Source organism: Oryx dammah, unplaced genomic scaffold, assembly GCF_014754425.2.
Source record: "Oryx dammah isolate SB20612 unplaced genomic scaffold, SCBI_Odam_1.1 HiC_scaffold_16, whole genome shotgun sequence".
Taxonomy (NCBI): domain Eukaryota; kingdom Metazoa; phylum Chordata; class Mammalia; order Artiodactyla; family Bovidae; genus Oryx; species Oryx dammah.
Window position 1 is genome coordinate 47,898,435 of NW_024070200.1, and position 23,705 is coordinate 47,922,139.

A 23,705-nucleotide genomic window follows, 5' to 3' on the forward strand; every position below is an offset into this window, starting at 1 on the left:
TATATATGAATTCTTTTTTGTCAGACTTCTTTCACTCAGCCTAATTATTCTGAGATGTAGCCATGTTGTTATCTGTATCCCTTTTTACTGCTGAGCAGTATGTGCCAAGATCGACTTAGCCATTTACCTGTTGATGGGTGCGGAGTGGTTTCTGGTTTCTGGCTAGGACAGAGAAAGCTGCTAGGAACGTCCATGTACAAATATTCATATGGAAATGTACTTTCATTTCTCCCAGGCAAATATCTGGGAGTGGACTGGCCACATCATATGGTGGGTGTACATTTAACATCTTTTTAAAAAATAACTAGTCTTGCACCACCAGCAGTATATGAGAGTCCCAGCTGTTCCACAGTTCTGCCAACACTTGGTATGGTATGTCTTTTCAATGTTAGGCATTCTAGTACACATGCAGTGATAGGTCGTGATTTTAATTCGCATTTTCCCTAATGACTAATGGTAGTGAACATCTTATTTATCTTCTATATATTATTTGGTGAACTTTTTTTTTCTTCAAGATATCTGCTCATTTTAAAAACCTGTGTTGTTTTTCTTATTTTTGAGTTTTGAGAGTTCTTTATATCTTCTAGATACACGTTTTTTATCAGATATGTGATTTGCAATTATTTGCTCCTAGTCTATAACTTGCCTTTTTATTCTTCTAACAGTGCCTTTTGTAGAACAAAAGGTTTTAGTTTTGATGAAGTCTGATTTATCAATTTTTTTTCTTGTATGAAATACAGTTTCGGTATTGTAGTTAAAAAAAATCTTTGCTTAACAAAGGTCACAAAGACTTGCTCCTATGTTTTCTTCTAGAGGTTTTATAGTTTTTGATTTTTCATGTAGCTCAAACGATTCATTTTGAGTTAATTTTTGCATATCACATGAGGCCTGAGAGCTTCCTCATAGCTCAGTTGGTAAAAAATCCGCCTGCAAGGCAAGAGACCCCAGTTCAATTCCTGGGTTGGGAAGATCCACTGGAGAAGGGATAGGCTACCCATTCAAGTATTCTTGGGCTTCCCTGGTAGCTCAGCTGGTAAAGAATCTGCCCACAATGCGGGAGACCTGTGTTTGATTCCCAGGTTGGGAAGATCCCCTGGAGAAGGGAACAGCTACCCACTCTAGTATTCTGGCCTGGAGAATTCCATGAACTGTATAGTCCATGGGGTCACAAAGAGTCAGATGCAACTGAGAGACTTTCATTCACTCACATGAGGCATGAGAAGTTTCTTTGATGAAGTCCCATTTCAGTTTTTTTTTCTCTTACAATTAGTGCCTTTTATGTCCTAAGAAATCTTTGCTTGCTCCAAGGTTGCAAAAACCATTTCCTGTATTTTCTTTTAAAGTTAAGTCTATAATTCATCTCTAATTTTTATATATGATGTGACATAGGGTTGAGCTTCATTCCTTCCCTCAATTTGTTTATCCAGCATTCCAGCATCATTCCAGCATCCCACACACACACTGAATTGCTTTGGGCTCATCAGTAATATTTTTTATAAAATAAACTGCAATTAAAAATATACTCTTAGTAATACCTCCTCCTTTTTAGGTTTGTTAATTTAAAAAACACTCTCAAAAACCTACAGTATACAGGCAAGTTACTAGGAATAAGAAATATATGGGTCCAGTCCTGTGCTCTCGAGGAACTTACCTCCAGGAGAAGAAACAGTCATATAAACAAATAAGTATGGAGGGTGGAGAAACACTGTGATAGAAATTCTGTCTTATATGGTGGTGACACAGGAGGGAAAGGTCAACTTCTCTTGGGAAAGTATCTCAGAGAAGAGGATGTCTGAGCTGGTCTTGAGGAATGAGAGCAATTTAAGAGGCACACATAGTAGGCAGGGAAACAAGGAGAGCTTTCTAGGTGGAGGGAAGAGTATGGATAAGAGAACAGGATGTGAAGCAGCCTGGAAAAATTAGGGTCTTGTAAGTAGCTATTAGGGGTTCCCTGGTGGCTCAGTGGTAAAGAATCTGCCTGCCAATGCAGGAGACATTGGTTTGATGCCCGGGTTGGGAAGATCCTCTGGAGAAGGAAATGGCTATCCACTGCAGTATCCTTGCCTGGAGAACTCCATGGACAGAGGAGCCTGGTGGGTTATAGTCCATGTGGTCGCAAAAGAGTTGGACATGACATAGCAACTAAACAACAACAAAGTTGTTATTAGATATGTTGATCTGGTGCTCAATTTGGACTGGAGTTCCTTAGTAATTTTCTTCTCTTGACAAGAGGGTAAATAAACCCAAGGCATTCAGTATGTACTCTCCGATGGTGAGGGATCTTTCAGTTGGATATTCTGGAGGAGGCTCCCTCGCCAGGGAGGTCTCTACTTCTCTCTACTCTAGGATAGCTGTAATTGCCTCCATGTTAAAAGTAAACTTGATTTGCTACAGCTTTTGGCCCAGCTATTGATGAAAGAACAGGAGCTTACCGATTCATTGATGGCTTTGATGAGATAAAGACCATCCTTATAAAAATAAAACAGTCGAACGATACCTGAAACAGAAAAATAAGGAAGATTGAGAGACAGACAAGTGAGCTGAAGACAAATTGGAATTTTATATATTTTACTTTCTGAAATATCATAAGCTCATGCATTATTAGGCTTCCTCCCTAGCCCCTCCACTGCCGTGATCATCTTGGTTTCCTGGGCTTCTTTCACCCCTCACTTGAAATGTTCAAGCTGTTCCCACTCTTAGGTCATCTCTAGCTACACTGGCCCTACATTCTTCTTTTAGGATCTGTTTGTAAGCACTTCAGCTACACCAATCCACTCCCTGATTTCCGTCCACCTGTTTTAGCACATCACATTGTCATCCAATCACTTCCTAAGGCCGTGGTGGTTTAGTCGCTAAGTCCTGTCTGACTCTTGTGACCCCATGGACTGTAGCCCACCAGGCTCCTCTGTCAATGGGATTTTCCAGGCAAGAATACTGGAGTGAGTTGCATTTCCTTCTCCAGGGAATCTTCCAGACCCAGGAATCGAACCCAGGTCTCCTGCATTGCAGGCGGATTCTTTACTGACTGAGCTACGAGAGAAGCCCTCACTTCCTGTGAGTGTTCATTATTCCTCTGTCAAGTGCGTGGATTCTCTGAGGGAAAGGATAGTTTCTTCCTCTTCTCTGTGCCTCATCTCTCAAAGCTCAGCAAGCTCCTCATGAAGTTAATTGTGTCGATTCAGTAAGTAATTCGGTCATTCTAATTCCCATTTAACCTAAGGGCTCTAGTATATGATAGTCACCCACAAATTTCTTGCCACTTTCTTGAGGTGCCTCCCAGACACTCATAATCTACCTCTATTGCCATAATACAGACTTTGAAGAGGCACCTGGTCCGCTGTGGGTGAAAGTCTAACTCAACCCAATAAATATTCATGGGATATCTGCTCCAGGACCACAAAGGTGCAAAGGACAACCAAGGCAGTCTCTGCCCTCCCGTTTATCACATTCAGAATCACAGAGACATGAAACTAACTGGATATAATGCAGTGTGATAAATGCAATCCTATCGTCAGACCAAACTCCTCCTGAATATCAACATTCCTACTCCAGGTGCCTCAAACATGTACATGCACAAATGGAAGCTTTCAACTCACAGTCCCCTGGAACCTTACTCTTCTATAACTGCTTTTCAAGGAATGGTATCATCTCTTCTACCCCATTATCTAAAGGCAGAACGGAGTCATTTTTCTTCACACCCCCCACTCCCCAACTCCACACATATGTTCCATCTCTCACCAAGTTTTTCCATTATATTTTCCTTTTCACTTTTTAAGCTTTTTATTTTGAATTAATTTTAGACATATAGAAAAACTGCAAAAATACTACAAAGCATTCCCTTATACCCCTCACCTCACTTCCCCTAGTGTTAACATCTTACAGAACCACAGGGCACTTTTCATTTAAACAGCTCCTGCCTTAGTTCAGACCTTCATAATTTCTCTTCTCAATGGATGCACTAGCTCTTCCTGGTCTCTCTACCTTTCCATTTGGGTTTTTCAAACTCCTATCTGGGTGCTCTTCCTAAAACGTCAATGGAATCAGGTCGTTCTCCTACAGAAAGAGTATCCGCCAGGACACCGTCCATAGTTCTCTGCACAAAGGTTCCCCTGCCTGGTTCATCCTCAGGCTGAGTGGGGAAAGCAAGCCTCGTGTATGTGAGCAGCAGGACTGCTGAGTGCTGGAATGGGTGTGGACTCTGGGGCTACACTGCCTGGTTCAAATCGTGCCTGTGCCACTTTCTCTGTTGTTATTTAGTGGCTAAGTCATGTCTGACTCTTTTGCAAACCCATGGACTGTTGCCTGCCAGGCTCCCCCGTCCATGGAATTCTCCAGGCAAGAATACTGGAGTGGGTTGCCATTTCTTCCTCCAGGGGATCTTCCCAACCCAGGGATCAAACCCACATCTCCTGTATTGGCAGGCAGATTCTTTACCACTGAGTCACCCAGGAAGCCGGCTTTCTGTGTTACCTCTTCTGAAAAACAAGAATAATAAACTATACCTATCTCCTAGGCTATTGTGACGGTGAAATGGACCAACATATGTGAAATGTTAGAACAGTGCCTGGCACACCACACTGTCCTGCAGATGTTGGCTGCTACTACATGACCAGGGAGAACTCTCCATGTCTGGTCCCTCCCATGCCTGGAAAGAAGATTAAACTGAACAACAATCTACAGGTACCTGTAAATTAGGCTAAAAAGGAAAGAGAGGAACATGTACCCGTTTCATCCACAGAAGCAATAAGTATTTCACTCCCCAAATCTGTGGCCAAAATGGAAATGACATCAACCTTAAGTTTCTCCCAAACATATAATTGTTTAGCATTATGCAGATTATAGATAGAGAATCCTTTGCTTCCTCCAATAAACACATAGTCCTGGGAAACATCCATGCAGTTTGGCATTGTGTTGAGCTGGAAAAAGCAAAACAAAGAGAAAAGGAACAGTTTTCATTTACTGCCATCTGCAAGTAATATGAGTGAACTTTTCTTTTTTGGAAGCACTGTGCAGCTTGTAGGATTCTCAGTTCTCCAGCCAGGATGGAATCTCTGCCCCCTGCAAGGGGAGTGTGGAGCCTTAACCACTGGACCACTAGGGAAGTCCTGAGCTAACTCTTCAAAAAGGGATGCAGGTCCTTCCTAGTTATCCCACCCAAATACTGCTGCTGCTGCTGCTAAGTTGCTTTGGTCATGTCCGACTCTGTGCGACCCCGTAGACAGCAGCCCACCAGGCTCCCCATCCCTGGGATTCTCCAGACAAGAACACTGGAGTGGGTTGCCATTGCCTTCTCCAATGCATGAAAGTGAAAAGTGAAAGTGAAGTCACTCAGTCCTGTCCGACTCTTTGCGACCCCATGGACTGCAGCCTACCAGGCTCCTCTGCCCATGGGATTCTCCAGGCAAGAACACTGGAGTGGGTTGCCATTGCCTTCTCCACACCCAGGTGCAGTGCCCATCTAAATATCTTGCCCAGATATCAAGAAAGTCATAGTATTCTACATTTAGGGGAAAGGGGCAAGAGAAAGCAAGGATGTTGAGAAGAAATGCTCGTTCACAACACCAAGCGTGGCCACAGCCCTGCGATAAGTGGACCAGTGGCCCCATTCCCTTTACTTTGTTCTTCTACAACACTGTGGAAAGAGTTGTAGCTGACACCTGGGCAGATTCTCAACTACCAAGCAAGACAGTGATTGATACACTCCGAAAGATTTTCAAATAACAATAGGATGTAAAAGGTAGATGTGCATAATCTTCAGTTAACCAGAACACCCATTTACCCAGGCAACGACTAGATCCGTTTCAATCAACATCAGCATGCCTCTAATCGTTCCAACATGCACCTGTCCTACAGGTGAATGAAGATTCCTGGCAGGAATTCCTTCCCTGGATCAGGTGTTTTCATTTATTACCTTAACACTCAGTTGAGGGGACTTCCCTGGTGGTCCAGTGGTTGAGACTCTGCCTTGAAATGCAGGGGACACGGGTTTGATCCCTGGTCAGCGAGAGAGCCCACATGCCCCAGTTAAGTGAGCCCCTGTGCTGTAACAAAAGAACCCGCATGACAAAATGAAGATCCCACATGGTGCAACGGAGACCCAGCACAGCCAAATAAATAAATAATTAATAAAATAAATGTTCAAACCACCACTCAGTTGAGAAACAAGGTCACCTTGGCAGCTGCTCCATACCTTACTTTCTCTAAGTGGATGGTAGATGGTGGGCTGGATCCGGTGGAGCTCAGCTTTGTTTGAGGTGTCCCTCGCCTCAATAATTTCCCACGAACGGTCAAACAGTGAGTTCACCATCTTGTTGATCATTCGATACGGCTGGGGTAGGGAATCTTGCTCTTGATCTGGATTCTTGAAGACCCAATCATCTTCATCGTCCTTAGACCAGTCCTTCTCTGTCGGGGACGGCACCTCCAGTGTCCCCTTTTGGGTAAAGATGGGAAGCTTCATCTTCTGACTTCGACTTCCTTTGGGACTTGCCATCACAGAAGATAGCGTTGGAAATGTCTATGAAATTCTGAAAAGCTGGTCAAAGAAGTAAGCCGAGGTACTTAAGAGATAAAAGGGGGAAGTTATCAGAAGACAGCACAGCATCCTCCTTAGCGTATTCACTTATGGGCACTATTTATTCTAGAGCCTGGCACCTTCCTCATTACCACATCACTAAGATATGCTCTTCATTTTAATAAGGATATCAGCAGAGACAGGCTTTGACTATTCATATCTTTCAGGCCACCCCAAGATGACATGTGCTATGATGAAAGAAAAGGAATTTGACTTCTTGCTGCCTTTCTTCACCTCCTGATAAGAGAGTGGCTTTCTGCCCCAAATTGAATACACCCTTTCTCTGCAACTTATGCCTTCTCCTGGCTCTTCCATCTCTGCAAATGGCTGTGCTAAAGCCAGCTGGGTAGGGGGCCATGATTCTCTGCTTATTTTCCTTTCACCTCCAGTCAGGTACAGCTCAAACACTTCCATTCCTTGCTGTCCAGTTTACTCCTTCCTCTCTATTCCCCCTGCTGCCACAGCTCTGTAGGCACAGTGCCCAGAGCCTATGAGATTTTTCAAGGGCTTACCTAAATATTTGAGACCTGAAAAGAAATGGACTGAAAGAGAAAATCCCACAAAATCAAAATAAATATTTATAAAAACATTGACAGCATATCAACTCCACTGTGTGTACATAATATCTAAGTCTATAAGAAAAGAACAAGCAATCTGTATTTTATAAAACTCAAAACGGTACAATTATAAAAAGGTTTTCAAATGTTACAGTTAATAAAAGGCATTTAATGTGGAACACGGGGTACATTTTAAGATGTTTAATGGGTAGTGGAGTAGGGTCTTGTACTGTTGGAGTGCCTTGGGGCCCTGGAAGCCTTATAAAGGCCCTGGTACCATCACCCTGTCTCACTTGTGAGAGTATATTTGTGATGTTTCCATGCAAAGTGAGAAGAGACAGACTATCTGGGTCTGAGTCTGAAAGGAAAGAATCATCTGAAATTAGCAGTGGAAACACTAAATAGAGCTCACATAGGGCCAGGAATAATGCCTGTTTCCACCAGCAAGAACAGAAAACCTCATTATTCATAAATGACGGGTAGAGTACTCAGGAGAATCTAGCCAAGTAGTGGGAAAAATTAACCCTATTTAGATACTGTTCTGGTATTGCCCAATGAGTCTTAGAAGTCAGAAGATCAAACTTAATGAAATAACTTGACTACACATCAGAACAAATATTTATAGGAATACAAACATGAAACCAAGCCCAGATAAAACTAAGTTCCCTTACTGAGTTTGTGATTAATCTCTCTACCTGAAACTTTACTCCCTTGCCTCTCTCCTTTGACTTCACTCCACTTCTTCTCCCCTCTGACCTCAGTCCTGTACACTAGTCAACCAGAATCAGATGACTAAGATTGCAGTTGCCGATAACATCATAGATGTACTAAGATCGCTGTTATACACCTCATCATTAACATACAAACTCGGGTTGTTTCTCCAGGGCAAGATTAAGCTCTTAGATCCCCGAGCCTTGGACTACCTGGCCAGAGAATCATGAACTGGGTCATCCACAGCTCCCAAAACTATGACTAAGACATGTCATAGAAATGTCACAAGACAACGATAATCCCAATTTCTTTTGTTTTGCCCAAGGTCCCAATCCCCAGAACTGAGAGAACAAGACATCCACAGTAATGCAAACGCAAAAAGGGAATTTATTGCTAGCTCGAGCCAGGACCCTGGCTGCATCCAACACAGTGGAATAAAGCCAGAGCCCCGAGCTCTATATTACAGTAGTATTTATAAGTTTAGGACAAAGACAGGGAATTGGCAAGGTTGGATTGGTTACAAGGGTTTCTTTGCATCTATTAATTGGCTAGATTTTCGCACGCGCGGGCTTTCTTAGGAGATATCTATCTTCATCCCAATTGGCACAGACCAGGCTACTGGGAGCATGCTGACAGGCTGAGTCCTCCCGTCAGGGGTAATAAATTTTGATCCCAGCCGGTCAGTGTCTCAGCTGTTTCTGGGATGCTTGCTCCAGCCTATTTTAGTCATGGCCTCTATCAGGCCTCAACACTTTGTTTTTCCACGTTAAAATATCCGTAACCCAAAAACCAAGAAGGAGTGGATCCAAGACTCATTTCCCACTCCCTTGCTTGGTGCCCTGCAATAAATCCTTCAGTTCAGTTCAGTTCAGTTCAGTCGCTCAGTCGTGTCCGACTCTTTGGGACTCCATGAATCGCAGCATGCCAGGACTCCCTGTCCATCACCAACTCCCAGAGTTCACTCAGACTCACGTCCATCAAGTCCATGATGCCATCCAGCCATCTCATCCTCTGTCGTCCCCTTTTCCTCCTGCCCCCAATCCCTCCCAGCATCAGAGTCTTTTCCAGTGAGTCAACTCTTCGCATGAGGTGGCCAAAGTACTGGAGTTTCAGCTTTAGCATCATTCCTTCCAAAGAAATCCCAGGGCTGATCTCCTTCAGAATGGACTGGTTGGATCTCCTTGCAGTCCAAGGGACTCTCAAGAGTCTTCTCCAACACCACACTTCAAAAGCATCAATTCTTCAGCGCTCAGCCTTCTTCACAGTCCAACTCTCACATCCATACATGACCACTGGAAAAGCCATAGCCTTGACTAGATGGGCCTTAGTCAGCAAAGTAATGTCTCTGCTTTTGAATATGCTATCTAGGTTGGTCATAACTTTCCTTCCAAGGAGTAAGTGTCTTTTAATTTCATGGCTGCAATCACCATCTGCAGTGATTTTGGAGCCCCCAAAATAAAGTCTGACACTGTTTCCACTGTTTCTCCATCTATTTCCCAGGAAGTGATGGGACCCTTACTTTGCTGTAAACACTTGCTGTCAGAATTTGGTTTTCTGTGTCATGGACATATGAGCCCTTGCTCAGTTACAAAAATAATCAGCATCCAATGGAGTAAAATTCACAATGTCTACGATCCAATTAAAAAATGACTGTGGTATATCCACATTACAGGATACTACTCAGTAATAAAAATCAAAAAACTACTGATAAACACAAAAACATGGATGAACCTCAAAGGCATTATACTGAATGAAAGAAACCAGTCTAAAAACTTATGTGCAGTGACTCCATCTATAAGGCATTCTTGAAAATCAAAATGAATAATGGGGAACAGAACAGTAGTTGTCATGAGTTATAGGTGGGGGAGTGATGTTATTTTAAAAAGAAGAGCATGAAGGAATTTTGGGGATAGTGGGACTCTTTCATCCAGATTGGAAAGAGCTCTGCAGAGCTATTCCAAGACAATATGATTATCTATAGAGAAAACCTGATGGAATCTTTAAAAAAAATTTTACTAGAGCTAATAAAGTTAGCAAGGTTGCAGAATAAAAGTTTAATATACAAAAATCTACTCTATTTCTATATAATGGCAACAAACAATCAAAAATTAAAATTAAAAATGCTATTGATAATAGTATAAAAATATGAAATACTTAGGGTTAAATCTGACAAAAGATGTACAAGACCTGTGCCCTGACAGCTACAAAATACAAAATGTGTGTGTTAGTCGCTCAGTCATGTCTGACTCTTTGCGACCCCATGGACTGTAGCCAGCCCGGCTCCTCTATTTACGGAGTTCTCTAGGCAAGAATACTGGAGTGGGTAGCCATTCTCTTCTCTAGGGGATTTTCCTGACCCAGGGATCGAACCCAGGTCTCCTGCATTACAGGCAGATTCTTAACTGTCTGAGCCACCAGGGAAGCCCATAAAATATCACTGAGAGACCTAAATAAGTGGAGAGAGAGATCTTATTCATGGGCTGGAAGACAATGTTTTTAGGGTGTCAATTCTCCCCAAATTGATTTATAAAAAATTAAAATAATCCTTATGATAATCCCTGTCAGCATTATTTTTTAGAAATTAAGAAGTTGATGTTATACTCTATATGGAAACGCAAAGTACCTAGAATAGCCAAAATTACTTAGAAAAAGAAAGAATTAGAAAATTAACATTACCTACGTCAAGACTTAAAAAGCCACAGTAATCAAGGCAGTGTGATATTGGCACTTTAAAAAAAAGACAAAAAGATAACAAATAACAAGTGTTGGTGAGGATGTGCAGAAAAGGGAACCCTCATACACTGCTGGTGGGAATATAAATTAGTGAAGTCATTACAGAAAATAGAATGGAAGTTTCTCAAAAAAATAAAAGTAGAATTACCATTGTCGTTGTTCAGTTGCTAAGTTGTGTCTGACTCTGCAACACCACAGACTGCAGAACTACACAAAAAGGTCTTAATGACCTGGATAACCAGGACGGTGAGGTCACTCACTCAGAGCCAGACATCCTGGAGTGTGAAGTCAGTGGGTCTTAGGAAGTATTACTAGGAAGAAAGCTAGTAGAGGTGATGCAATTCTAGCTGAGCTATTTCAAATCCTGAAAGATGGTGCTGTTAAAGTGCTGCACTCAATATGTCTGCAAATTCTGAAAACTCAACAGTGGCCACAGGACTGGAAAAGGTCAGTTTTCAGTCCAATCCCAAAGAACTAACATATGATCCAGCTATTCCACTTTTGGGCATTTTTCCAAAGAAAACAAACAGGCAAAAAAACTATTTTGAAAAGATATGTGTATCCCTAGGTTCATTGCAGCGTAATTCACAATAGCCAAAATATGGACGCAACCTAAGCATCCTATCGATAGATGAATGGAAAAAGAAGATGTGATAGAGACAATGGAATATTACTCAGCCATAAAAAAGAATAAAACCTTGCATTTGCAACAACATGGATAGACCTAGGGGCTTCTCTGGTAGCTCAGTCAGTAAAGAATCTGCCTGCAGTGCAGGAGACTCGGGTTCAATCCCTGGGTCGGAAAGATACCCTGGAGAAGGAAATGGCAACCCACTCCAGTATCCTTGCCTGGAAAATCCCACGGACAGAGGAGCCTGGTGGGTTGTAGTCCATGGGGTCACAAAGAGTTGGGCACGACTGAGCGACTAATACTAGACCTAGAGTGAACTATGCTAAGTGAAATAAGTTAGACAAGAAAGACAAGTACCATATGATTTCACTTGTATGTGGAATCTAAAAAACAATACAGACTTCCCTGGTGGTCCAGGGGCTAAGACTCCATGCTCCCAATGCAGGGTGCCTGGGTTTGATCCCTGGTCAGGGAACTAGAGCCCAGATGCCACAACTAAGAGTTCACACTCTGCAACTAAGACCTGGTGCAGCCAAATAAATTAAATTAAAAATACTTAAAAAAATACAAGTGAACAAACAAAACAAAATAGTCACAGATACAGAAAACAAACAGGTGGCTGCCAGAAGCAGTAGGGGATGGAGAGATATGTAAAATAGGTCAGGGAGATGGAGAGGTACCAAAAAAAAAAAGACAAATATATCAATGAAACTAAATAGAGAAGACAGAATTAGATTCACACATATATGGACAGATAAATAATGTTGCATTGGTTAAATATCTATATGGGGAAAAAAGAACTCTGATCAATACCTTGCACTATATACAAAAATTAATTCAAAGTAGTTGATTAGTCACTAAGTCATGTCCAACTCTTTTGCAACTCCAAGGGCTATAGCCTGCCAGGTTCCTCTGTCCATTGGATTTCCCAGGCAAGAATTCAAAGTAGACCATAGGCCTAAATGTAAAACTAACCATAAAACTTCTAGAAGAAAACATAGGGAAAAACCTATGCAATCTTCAGTTAGACAAAGATTTCTTAGATATGACATTAAAGCACACACTCCATAAGAACAAACTGATAATTTATACCTTTCAAAAACAAACTTATGTTCCTCAAAAAACATTTAAGAAAATAAAAGTTAGCCCAAAGACTAGGAGAAAATATTTGTAGGCAAAATGTTTGTATTCAAAATATTTTGAGAATTCTTAAAACTCAATAATAAGAAAATGATACAATTTTTTCAAATGGGCAAAAGATTTGCATCGACACTTAACAAAAGAAGATATACAGATGGCAAACAGGCATATTAAAGATGTTCTTCATGGTTAATCATTAGGGAAATGCAAATTATAATTACAGTGAGACAGTACTACCCGTGTATTAGAATGCCTGAAGTTAGAAAGATAGACCATAACAAATGTTATTGAAAATGAGGAAAACTGGAACTCTTCCAGCTGCTGCTGGGAAAGTAAAACACTACAGTTTAGGAAACAGTTTAGCATTTTCTTAAAAAGTTAAATTTATATCTACCACAATATCCAGTCATTCTACTCCTAGGTGTGATATAAGGGAACTGAAATCATATGTCCATACATAGACTTGTAAATGAACATTCAATACAGTTTTACTTCCAGGAGCCCCAAACTGAAACCCACCTAAATGTTTACCAACAGGTGAACAGACAAACTCCTGCACATTCACATCCCATTCATATCAGTGGGAACACGAAATAGTAGAGTCACTTTGGACAACAGCTTGGCAGTTTCTTACAAAGTTTAAAACACACTAATAGGATTCAACAATGCCATTTCTACGTATGTATGCAAGAAAAATTAAGATGTTTCATATGAAGATCTGTACTTAAATATTTATAGCAGCTCTATTTATAACTGCCTCAAACTGGAAACAACACAAATGTACTTCAGTGGATAAAGAGACAATAAACTATAGTACATCCATACAATGGAATACTACTCAGTGATTAATAATTTACAAACTACTGATATATATAACATGGGTGAAACTCAAATGCATTATGCCAAGTGAAAGAAACCAAATAGAAAAGCTACATACTGGACTTTCTTGGTCCAGAGGTTAACACTCTGCACTTCCAATGAAAGGGCATGGGTTCGATCCCTGATTTAGGCACAGTGTGGCCTAAAAAAAAAAAGAGGCTACATACTGAATGATTCAATTTATGATACTGTGGAAAAGGCAGAATTGTAGGTATAGCAAAACAAACTATACAAATCTGTGTTTAGCAGCACTCTATGCTCATCTCTATCACCTAACATATCGCTGTGCTGTACTTTGCTCTTTTCTTGTATCCCTCATTAAATCTATTGCCATAGGCCTAGAGCTTAGCACAGTGGGTGGTACAGTTTAGTTGCTTCGGGGCCAGGCTCTCACATCCTGCCCAGCTGTCATCCCTGAGAAAGCCAGGCATCCAACCCAACTAGCTCTCAGGCTCCTCAGGCTGCCCAAATGGGGAGACCAGGTCTCACAGACTGTGACCCAGACAGATGGCCACTGCTAGAGGGTCACAGAGACAGGGATGGGGGAGAGGTTCACTGCTCCTCCTTGGGCCAAGGCTAGTGGAAGGCCTTAGTGAGGACTCTGGAGCCCTCAGGACATAGTTCCCAATCTGTTTCCTGGACCTTCCAGCTCACCCACTAGCACAAGGCGGTAAGCTGGAGAGCCTCCAAGAGAAAGCCTGAATCTGCCTCTTACCTCACTCTCCACCTGATGACCACCACACCATCAACCCCTGACTCAATCTCTTCTCCAATGGTCCCTCTTGACAGTTACCAGTGGGCAGGGCCCACTGTGGTGCTGACCAATAGCTGGGCAGGACCACTAACTGTGGCTCACTGACAGTTGGTTGCTTGTGGTCAAGGCCCACTGAGGCACCGACCAATGGCTGAGCAAGACCTATTGCCTAATAACAGTACAGAGTAAATGAGGCACAGCAATTGGGAAGTGAGTGCCTCAAGGCTGTATATTGTTACCCTGCTTATTTAACTTATATGCAGAGTACATCGGAGAAGGCAATGGCATCCCACTCCAGTACTCTTGCCTGGAAAATCCCATGGACGGAGGAGCCTGGAAGGCTGCAGTCCATGGGGTCGCTGAGGGTCAGACATGACTGAGCGACTTCACTTTCACTTTCATCGGAAAAGGAAATGCCAGCCCACTCCAGTGTTCTTGCCTGGAGAATCCCAGGGATGGGGGAGCCTGGTGGGCTGCCGCCTATGGGGTCGCACAGAGTCGGACACGATTGAAGTGACTTAGCAGCAGCAGAGTACATCATGCAAAATGCCCGGCTGGATGAAGCACAAGTTGAAATCAAGATTCCCGGGAGAAATATCAATAACCTCAGATATGCAGATGACACCACCCTTATGGCAGAAAGCAAAGAGGAACTAAAGAGCTTCTTGATGAAAGTAAAAGAGGAGTGTGAAAGAGCTGGCTTAAAACTCAACATTCAAAAAATGAAGATCATGGGATCTGGTCCCATCACTTCATGGGAAAATAGATGGAGAAACAATAGAAACAGTGAGAAACTTTATTTTCTTGGGCTCCAAAATCACTGAGGATGGTGACTGCAGCCATGAAATTAAGGACTGCAGCTCCATGGAAGAAAAGCTATGACCAACCTAGACAGCATATTAAAAAGCAGGGATATTATTTTGCCAACAAAAGTCCATCTAGTCAGAGCTATGGTTTTTCCAGTAGTCATGTATGGATGTGAGAGCTGGACCATAAAGAAAGCTGAGCCCCGAAGAATTGATGCTTTTGAACTATGGTGTTGGAGAAGACTCTTGAGAGTCCCTTGGATGACAAGGAGATCCAACCAGTCCATCCTAAAGGAAATCAGTCCTGAATATTCATTGGAAGGACTGATGCTGAAGCTGAAACTCTAATACTTTGGCCACTTGATGTGAAGAACTGACTCACTGGAAAAGACCCTGATGCTGGGAAAGATTGAAGGCCGGAGGAGAAAAGGATGACAGAGAATGAGATGGTTGGATGGGATCACTGACTTGATGGACATGAGATTGAACAAGCTCCAGGAGTTGGTGATAGACAGGGAAGCCTGGTGTGCTGCAGTCCATGGCGTCACAAAGCTTTGGACACGACTGAGCAACTAAACTGAACTGAACTGAAGGGCTGTGCTCATCCTGCTCTGTTACAACTGGGAAAGAACTAGAGATCAGCTTTCTCCACAGTGCCATATTCCATCTGGGTTTCCAGGTATTCCAAGGAGTCCAAGAATCCTGAACGTGAAACTGGTCTTCTAGATCATTATGATGGTGCATTGTCAAGGTAGGAGAAAAGAACATATCTTATACAACAATTGTTACCTTGATTTAAAATTTAAATATTTAAGCATATGGTTTGTGGGTCTCTATTTGTACTTTCATCCAGGGCCTACAAATGTGAGGGGCAGACCTGACCATGGGAATAAAGTTTTTAAAAAAAGACGCCCTTACTTTGTGACAATAAGTGAGTAGTAAGTCACTCGGTCGTGTCCAACTCTTTGTTACCCCGTGGGTAGCCGTTCCCTTCTCCAGGGGATCTTCCCAACCCAGAGACTGAACCCAGGTCTCCTGCATTGCACGCGGATTCTTTACCAGTTGAGCCACAAGGGAAGTCCAAGAATACTGGAGAATTCTATAAAATTACTGTTTATGGAAGAGTAGGGATTCATGTCTTCAAGCCTCAAAAAGGAAAGTTCAGTGGTGTAGTTTTATTGTAATCTCTTTTAGCCCCCACTTCCTTCATATTAACCCTTCAGAATTCCCTCGAGGAGCAATCTTCTTTCAGTGTTCATTCAATAATCCTAACAGAAAATTCTCTCACTCTACCTAGCTCTCGTGCTAAAATACACCCTATGAATTGGCTTATCTCTGCTCTAACCATTTCCTTCCCCAGATCCGGAACTGGTGTTGCTCAACGGAAAACAGAAGTACAGAGCCGGGAAATGATTAGGCACCTCAGTCCCCAAGCAAAAAGTTCAGGGAAACCTCCTTTCAGGACTCCGCTGTGGAGGTGCCTGGGCACACAGGATCTGCGGGGAGGCGCAGGGCGTCCTAGGGACGCCTGAGGTTGAGGAGACAGGTCCCCTCAAATCCCCCGCTCAGAGATCCTAAAGATAGAGGGGAGTCCTGGGACATGTGAGGAGCCGCGGCACCCGGATCAGAAGCCGATATTTCTCTCACCTGGACCAGCAGCGTGGCGTCGCCGTAGTAACCACAACTTCCGGTCCCAACCGGATGTCCACTAAGCCCTCTTTGGAAGGTGTACACGCCCCCGTGGGGGCGGGGAGACTCGGTCCCTCGGGGGTGGAGAAACCGACGCTCCCGCGGGGAACTGTCGGCTGCCCCTGAGGGCTAGTGACGGAGCCCGGTGCGACGCGTGTCCTTGGGCTGGGTGCCATGGACGCCTTCATCCGCTTCACCAACCAGACCCAGGGCCGGGACCGACTCTTCAGGTGAGTTAGGTGCCCGCGGCCTCCACCCCTTCCCCGGTCCCCTCACCCGGGTCGACGGTTCCCAGTTCTCCACACCCGGAGAGGGCGGTAGTAGCCCAGTGGACGAAAGCGGGAAAGCCGCTCCCGGCTCCCGGCGGTAGCGTGGCCCGGGAGCTCCTCCTCACCCTAACTTCAGTGAGGTTGGGCCGAACACACCTCCCTTCCCGTCCGGTCCCGCGCCTCCAGGCCGCCGGCTGCGGTAAACCAGCCGACGAACCCTCCTCTCCTCACCCCAGGAACAGTGGGTTTTCTCCGCTCAATATTCCTCCAAGGAGTTATTTCAAACTCGAGGTTAACATCTGAGCACTTGGTAGTGTCTTGAAAAGCTCCATTAGTGTCTTGAAAAGCTCCATGAAATACTTATGGGGAGGAATTGTGTTTGTCATCCGTATCTCAGCGAGATACCGCCTGTGAAAAAGTTTTGTGAACCGTAAAATGCAGTGTGGAGAGCCTCAGAAAGAACTGACCACCCTTCCGAGGTACACGCCGTGCTGCTGAAAATATTAAAGAGATTGTGGCTTTAATACTAGCTCCTAACGTTTCTTTTAGGGATTTGGTTGAGTCGTGCTTAATAAAAAGAAATTAGTCACAATTGCAGTTTTATTTAACAGTTTTTTCTTCTTCTAAGTGTACAGTGCTGATACATACAGATGAATAGTAAGCACCCCAACAATTATGAGACTTTTGGAACCGGGCTTAATGCCAGATGTTTTCTCAGTGTTACAACTATTAACCCACTTAACTGTCAACAGAACCCTATTAGGTTAAATTCTTGAAATCATTCCCATTTCACAGAAATGGGGAAACTGAAGCAGAAGGAGTTTAATAAGGACTAAGTGACTGAACTGAGAGATTTAAAACCACACAGTTGACTTCAGGACCAAGTTCTTTTAACTATCAAGCCATACTATCTTTCTAACTAATTTGGTAGATTTTCAAAATGGTCGCATTATATACAAACTTCATTAAAACAGAAGCCTCCAGTTCCAGTGTGCTTAGAATATACCCTGCAAATTTTATCAATGAGGTTGGTTAATAAATAATTGCTTAGTATATACTTATGATATGTACTCAGCATGTACTTAGCTCAAGGTCTCAGATTTCTAGTATTCATTTCCTAATCCCTTTGGTGATCTACAGCTTTTGTGAATACACTGGCATTCAGAAAATAATGTCTTGTTTTTGGACACATTCCTATTATTAGGCCAGATCTGAGAAAAAGGGATTCATTGACCTGACCAGCTTGAGCCCTTTAACCAGGAAACATACTTACAAGAGAAAGAGAGATTGTTTCTTATTACTTCAGGCATAGTAACACATTCACCATTTTTATTGAGAATAATATTTATATAGCATCAGGGGATTCAGATGCAGTTACAGTAGGAAACAGGCATCTATCTACTTTATTTACTAGAATGCCAAATGCATTTAGATGTTTGGTTATATGATATAAAATTTTTCATTTGTTATGTTTCTTTTTTTCTTCATTTGTTATGTTTCTGTCAGTAAGGCATTGCTGTTTGTACTCACAACAGTGATCACTTTATTGAATATTTAGTATTATTAAACAGGAGTCTGTATTTTATGTAAAATGCTAATTAGTTTGAAAGACAAATCTATACTTATTTATGTGTTGGTCTATATTTGCTTCTTTTATAAAAAGCTAAATAGTATGCCAGTGGGGGACTTTTCATTGGTTCTGGTTTGAGTGTGTGACCTGTCACATTAAGTAGTTGGTAAAAATTTCCTCTTAGAAATCTGAAAATCTTTTAGAAATTTACACTGGAGAAAATAAAGAATATGGATCTTTGCAGACTTAACATGAGGTAGACTTTTCTGCAGTTTACTCTTTTGACTATGTCCATTTGTCTGTGCCAGCAACAGGCGTTCTGAGGAACTGTTCACCCTATTTTTGCAGATTTCTATTTCATTACCTTTGTGTTGCATTTTCATCACATGTTCTACCCTTTGGCCCTGTGAAATGAATGTTGCAGAATTTTGCTCTTGTAAGAGCTGCTGCATGAGAAATTGTCTTGGAAACTTTGTTTTCAGCAAGACATGTTTCTCTTTCCCTTACTTCATGAATCACATTTTATTTGGCTTGTAAATCATTCTCCTCATTTTTCTTTTCCATTTCAGAGCAACTCAGTACACATGCATGTTGCTTAGATATTTGTTAGAGCCTAAAGCTGACAATGAGAAGGTTGTAATGAAGCTCAAGAAACTGGAATCCAGTGTGAGCACTGGCCGTAAATGTAAGTACCCTGTCCCTTGAGGGACAGTGGCTCCTGGTTTAGAATCCTCAGACCTTGTAATTCACAAAAATACTTGCTAGGTCATGAATTTCTAGTCAGTCAAGCTTATTGATGAAGATCACTAGTAAGGCTGCCCTCATGGAATGATAGGCCATAAAGATGGAATATTTTAGGTTCACAAACACTCTCCTATGTTCACATTTGGTGTGACATCTTGTCTTTCTGCTTCATTGTAACCAGTGGGACATACAATATGTTAGTTCACCTTTAGTTCTTAGAATCACAAAATATTCTGGCCATCTCTGACATGAACTTCTGGCTCCTGGGAGCCCTGAGAGAATACAGTAGCTATATCCTTGACCCCTTCCCTTTTCCTTTTTCTTGAGGGATTGCTAGAGGAAATGGATGGATACTTTTTCTTAAGTCATTTATGGGGTTGTTTTCATGTAAAACGCAAAAAGCAGTCAGTGTTGTACTCATTTAATTCATTTTGAGTATCTGCTTCATGTAGGTATAGTTCTGAGCTTTATGGAAGAACTAAAATCACATGGTCTAATGATAGAAGATTTAGTACCAAATATGTTGGTTGAGAAAAAGAAAGGTGTTTTGAGGAGGTGGAACTTGAGGTGTGGCAAGAGAGAGAAGGATTAGGAGAGCATTCTTGAAGGGTAGTTTTCTCTAGTGGAGGCTCAGGACTGCTCTGAGCAAACCATTGTGTTGGAAGATCAACGAGGAAACTAGTTTGATAAGACTTACTTTGTCACGCAGAGGGATGGGAAGGAGCTCTTCTGGGTGGATTGGAAAGCCAAGATTAGAAGTTCTCCCTCTTTGGAATGTTGGGGCTCAAAGGTCCTTTAAAAATTATTGGTCTTTGAAGTTTAGAAAGGACTTACCCAAGGTCACTAAGCTACTTAGTGCAACAGCTAGAACTGGAAACCTGGATTATTCATTACATATTTTGTGTTATTTTTGATAAAACAATACCAAACATTTTTCTGAGATCAGTGTTTCCTGAGAGTAGCTACTTCTGAGAATTTACTCGGTCTAAGGTATGTTCATGTATGGAAAGTACTTTTGTATCCTCCATAATGTTTCAGATTGTAATATATACAAATATTTATTGATTGGTACATCACTGATCGAGTTATATGCTCTGATAAAGGAAATGCCCTGGCAATGGTTGATTTAGTTGAACTAGGCGTCACATACGACAGTATTATTAGTTGTGCTACCCACTAAATCTTGTTATCTCTACTTTGGCTTTTTGACAGTAGGGAGCCATAAGGGCTTTGGACCAGAGAAATTGCAGGATGATGTTTTGTTAAGTCACTAAGTTGTGTCCAACTGTTTGTAACCCCATGGACTGTAGCCCTCAAGGCTCCTCTGTCCATGGGATTTCCCAGGCAAGAATACTGGCATAGGTTGCCATTTCCTTCTCCAGGGGATCTTCCCAACCCAGGGATTGAACCTGCGTCTCCTGCACTGGCAGGTGGATTCTTTACTGCTGAACCACCAAGGAAAGAGTTTTTTTAAAAAGCAGTCTTTTAACTGGAAAGTAAATAAGTGTAAGGCATCAGACTCTCCAAAAGAATGTTGTATTCCAGAGTTCATGTTACTGCAGTACCTTCCTTCTAAAGAAGTACAGCTGGTAATATGCAAATTGTAACAACCCACATTTATGATTGACCTGGCCTAAAGTATGTTGTCATTTGTTAATGTTGTCATTCAAATGGAGGCAATAAGTTTAAAGGGTTGCTGTTTTTTTTGCCTTCCAGGATCATCTTAGGTGTCCTTAACCTACTGCAAAGTGCTTTTCCTTTCCTGAGCAAAGACTGAGCCACAGATGACAGTCAGTTGTTAAAAAAAGCAGTGCTGACCTCTCACCCTGATACAGGGCTTCTGCCTGTAAAATCCTGTTACATCTGATTAAATAACCATTAATTCTTGTGGGTTCTTCTTGCAGGGTTCAGACTAGGCAATGTGGTGCATGCTCTCCAGGCGACACAGCAGAGCATTCGTGCCACTGACCTGGTACCCCGCGTATGCCTAACATTAGCCAGCTTGAACCGTGTGATTTATTTCATCTGCGACACCGTCCTCTTCGTGAGGAGTACAGGGCTCGCCTCTGGTGTTAACAAAGAGAAATGGCGAAGGTGGGCTGCCCGCTATTACTGCTATTCTCTTCTGCTGAGCCTGGTCAGGGATCTGTATGAAGTCTCCCTGCAGATGAAACAAGTTGCACACGACAGGGCAAAGAGGGAGAAGTCAGCATCCCAGGATACCCTCAGGTACAGTGTGGCTGACGAGGAGACAGAGTGGCTCCAGTCCCTTCTTCTTCTCTTATTCCACTCTCTGAAGAGGCATCCTCCCTTGTTTCTGGACACAGTGAAGAACTTCTGTGACATCCTGAACCCCTTGGACCAGTTGGGGATCTATAAGTCCAATCCCGGCATCATAGGCCTCGGAGGCCTCGTGTCCTCTGTAGCAGGCATCATCACTGTGGCATATCCTCAGATGAAACTGAAGACCCATTGACATGGTTTCAGGCTGAAGACAAGTATCTGCTTTGAAGACAAGCTGTAAGTGAAATGGACATTTGCACTAGGCACAGCCGTGTCATACTGTGCTTGAGGACTTATTCACATGAACATTTAGTGACTGTGACGTGAACAGAGGTGGGGCCAAGGATGGTGAAGGGGAGAGCTTGAAGATTTATGTGTTTTCTAGAGTGCGGGAGTGACTTCTAAATTTCTGTGTATTTTTCCTTCATCTCACATTTATTGAGCATCTCTTATGTTCATATTAGGAGCTCAGTGTTTGCTAAGTAAATAAAAATTGAAAGAGAAAAATTGAAAAGATCTAAACTAACAAGTGGACACTAATATGTAATGACTGCAATTCGGGAGACCTGAGTTTGTTCAACCCCTGGGTAGGGAAGATCCCTGGAGAAGGGCATGGTAACCCACTCCAGTACTCTTGCCTGGAGAATCCCATGGACAGAGGAGCCTGGTGGGCTCCAGTCCATGGGGTTGCACAGAGCTGGACATGACTGAGTCCTTGTGCTTGGCTGCTTTTGCACAACTCCAGTAGGTCTGGTGCACAGCCCTCTCTCAGATCTAGTAGAGGCCCCTGATCTGGTCACTCACCCCGCTTCCTCCATAGCTGTCAGTGCCAGGATGGAGCAGAGCTGGCCTTCTAGCCTCTTAACTTACCTTTCACATCACTGCACTCCTGTCCTTCCTCTGTCCAGGAGTAAAATCAGAAATGCATCAGGTGTCTTCATGGTATAAATTGTCTTTAGGTAATGCAGCAAGGAAAAACAAATAAAAAGCAGATAGAAAGGACATGAAGTAAAAATAATGTGGAAAGTTACAGTTGGTACCTATGGGTCAGCTTGTGACAGAGGAGGAGACTGAGGTTAAAACTGAGGACAGGGACTTCCCTAATGGTCCATTGGCTGGGACTCTGTGCTCCCAATGCAGGGGGTCCAGGGTTCAATTCCTGGCCGGGGAACTAGATCCCACATGCTGCAATTAAAGATCCTACATGCCACAACTAAGACCTAGCACAGCCAAATTTAAAAACAAAAAACAAAAAACTGAGGCCAGACCTCGTTTCTCTGACTCCCAATCCAGTGCTCTTTCCATGTGTCACTCTCTTCCTGATTGGGTAGAAGTGTGAGGCTCTCCAGAATCCCGTACAAAAAGCCTTTTTTTTTTTTTAAGAACATTTGTTGGCTAGTGGTTTATATTCTGTTCTACGGATATCTAGATCCACCAACTGGATTATTTAAAGCGATATAACAGTATGGGCATTTATACATTAATTTTCATTGAAATTTATGAAGTTAAACTTCATGAATACTATGAAGTAGAAGGATCATAACATTCTATAAGTCAGACTTCATATTTGTGGAGTGGTTGGGAAAAGTGGAAAAGGGCAGTGAGCTATGAGTGAGGAAGACACCAGAATACTGAGTGGATGCCACTTGCTCAAGCAGGATGTTGAGTTCTTTCTTGTGATTGCAGATCCTCTTAATTTGAGGCAAGTGAGGTAGAGAAATAGGGTAGCATCAGATAAGAGGCCAGTGTCAGCCTTACCAGTAAAGCCATCACATTTATCTGAATAGCAATGAGAAATGTACACTCAGTAAATTTTCCATAAATGTGATTGAGATTCTTAAAAAATAGATTCAGGTACTTGGCTGTCTATTTTTTGAGTAACCAATCAAGACACAGGATTTGACAAAGAACATTTTGAGAATTTTAAGAGAAATGAAAGCTGCTAGATTGGGGCAAATAAAAAATATTAACTATAATTACTTTGTCCATATCTTCTACTGTAATAAATTATGTCTAATAAATCTGTAGAAAAAGTTTATTCATGTATCTGTGAATGTGTTCTGGGAATGGACAAGAGTTAAAGTAAGGTGGTCCTAAGATAAGCAGTCTACACAGTCGATAGAGTGAATTCTGATAAAATAAGCTCTTGGCTGGAAGGTCCAAGTGCAGGAGAAGGATGAAGAAAGATTTAAGTATAGAACATCCTGGTAGAAAAAGACCTCTAAGACAATCTTGTCCAGACTGCTGAGGGTCCCATATATTATCCCTGTCAGTGGGGATAATATATTTTGCCTCTGCCTGGAAAAGCTTGACTCTGTAATGGCATTTTAACAGTGTGACCATCTTGGTAGTTTTGTCCTCTGCA

General features: G+C 42.4%; 2 protein-coding genes across 3 annotated transcripts in view; one reads left to right on the plus strand and one right to left on the minus strand.

Moving 5' to 3' along the window:
• Window positions 1-16,467, minus strand: part of WDR93 (WD repeat domain 93) — a 48,580-nt gene extending 32,113 nt beyond the window's left edge. Inside the window, exons 1-4 of the mRNA XM_040257559.1 lie at window positions 16,433-16,467; window positions 6,191-6,560; window positions 4,724-4,916; window positions 2,433-2,497 (exon numbers count right to left, since the gene is read on the minus strand). Of these exons, the coding sequence (XP_040113493.1) occupies window positions 2,433-2,497; window positions 4,724-4,916; window positions 6,191-6,493 (561 nt within the window). The 5' untranslated portion in view covers window positions 6,494-6,560; window positions 16,433-16,467. The remainder of the gene's footprint in view (window positions 1-2,432; window positions 2,498-4,723; window positions 4,917-6,190; window positions 6,561-16,432) is intronic.
• A 53-nt stretch (window positions 16,468-16,520) lies between these two features.
• Window positions 16,521-23,378, plus strand: PEX11A (peroxisomal biogenesis factor 11 alpha). Of its 2 annotated transcripts, XM_040257560.1 has the most exons (3): window positions 16,521-16,704; window positions 18,883-18,998; window positions 20,962-23,369. In XM_040257560.1, exons 1-3 carry the CDS (start codon window positions 16,649-16,651, stop codon window positions 21,531-21,533), a joined length of 744 nt encoding a protein of 247 aa, XP_040113494.1. In that variant the 5' UTR covers window positions 16,521-16,648; the 3' UTR covers window positions 21,534-23,369. The 2 variants fall into 2 exon arrangements, with proteins under 2 accessions (XP_040113494.1, XP_040113495.1); XM_040257561.1 differs by lacking the exon at window positions 18,883-18,998 and having other exon boundaries at window positions 16,613-16,704; window positions 20,962-23,378.
• Window positions 23,379-23,705: the final 327 nt, after the last annotated feature.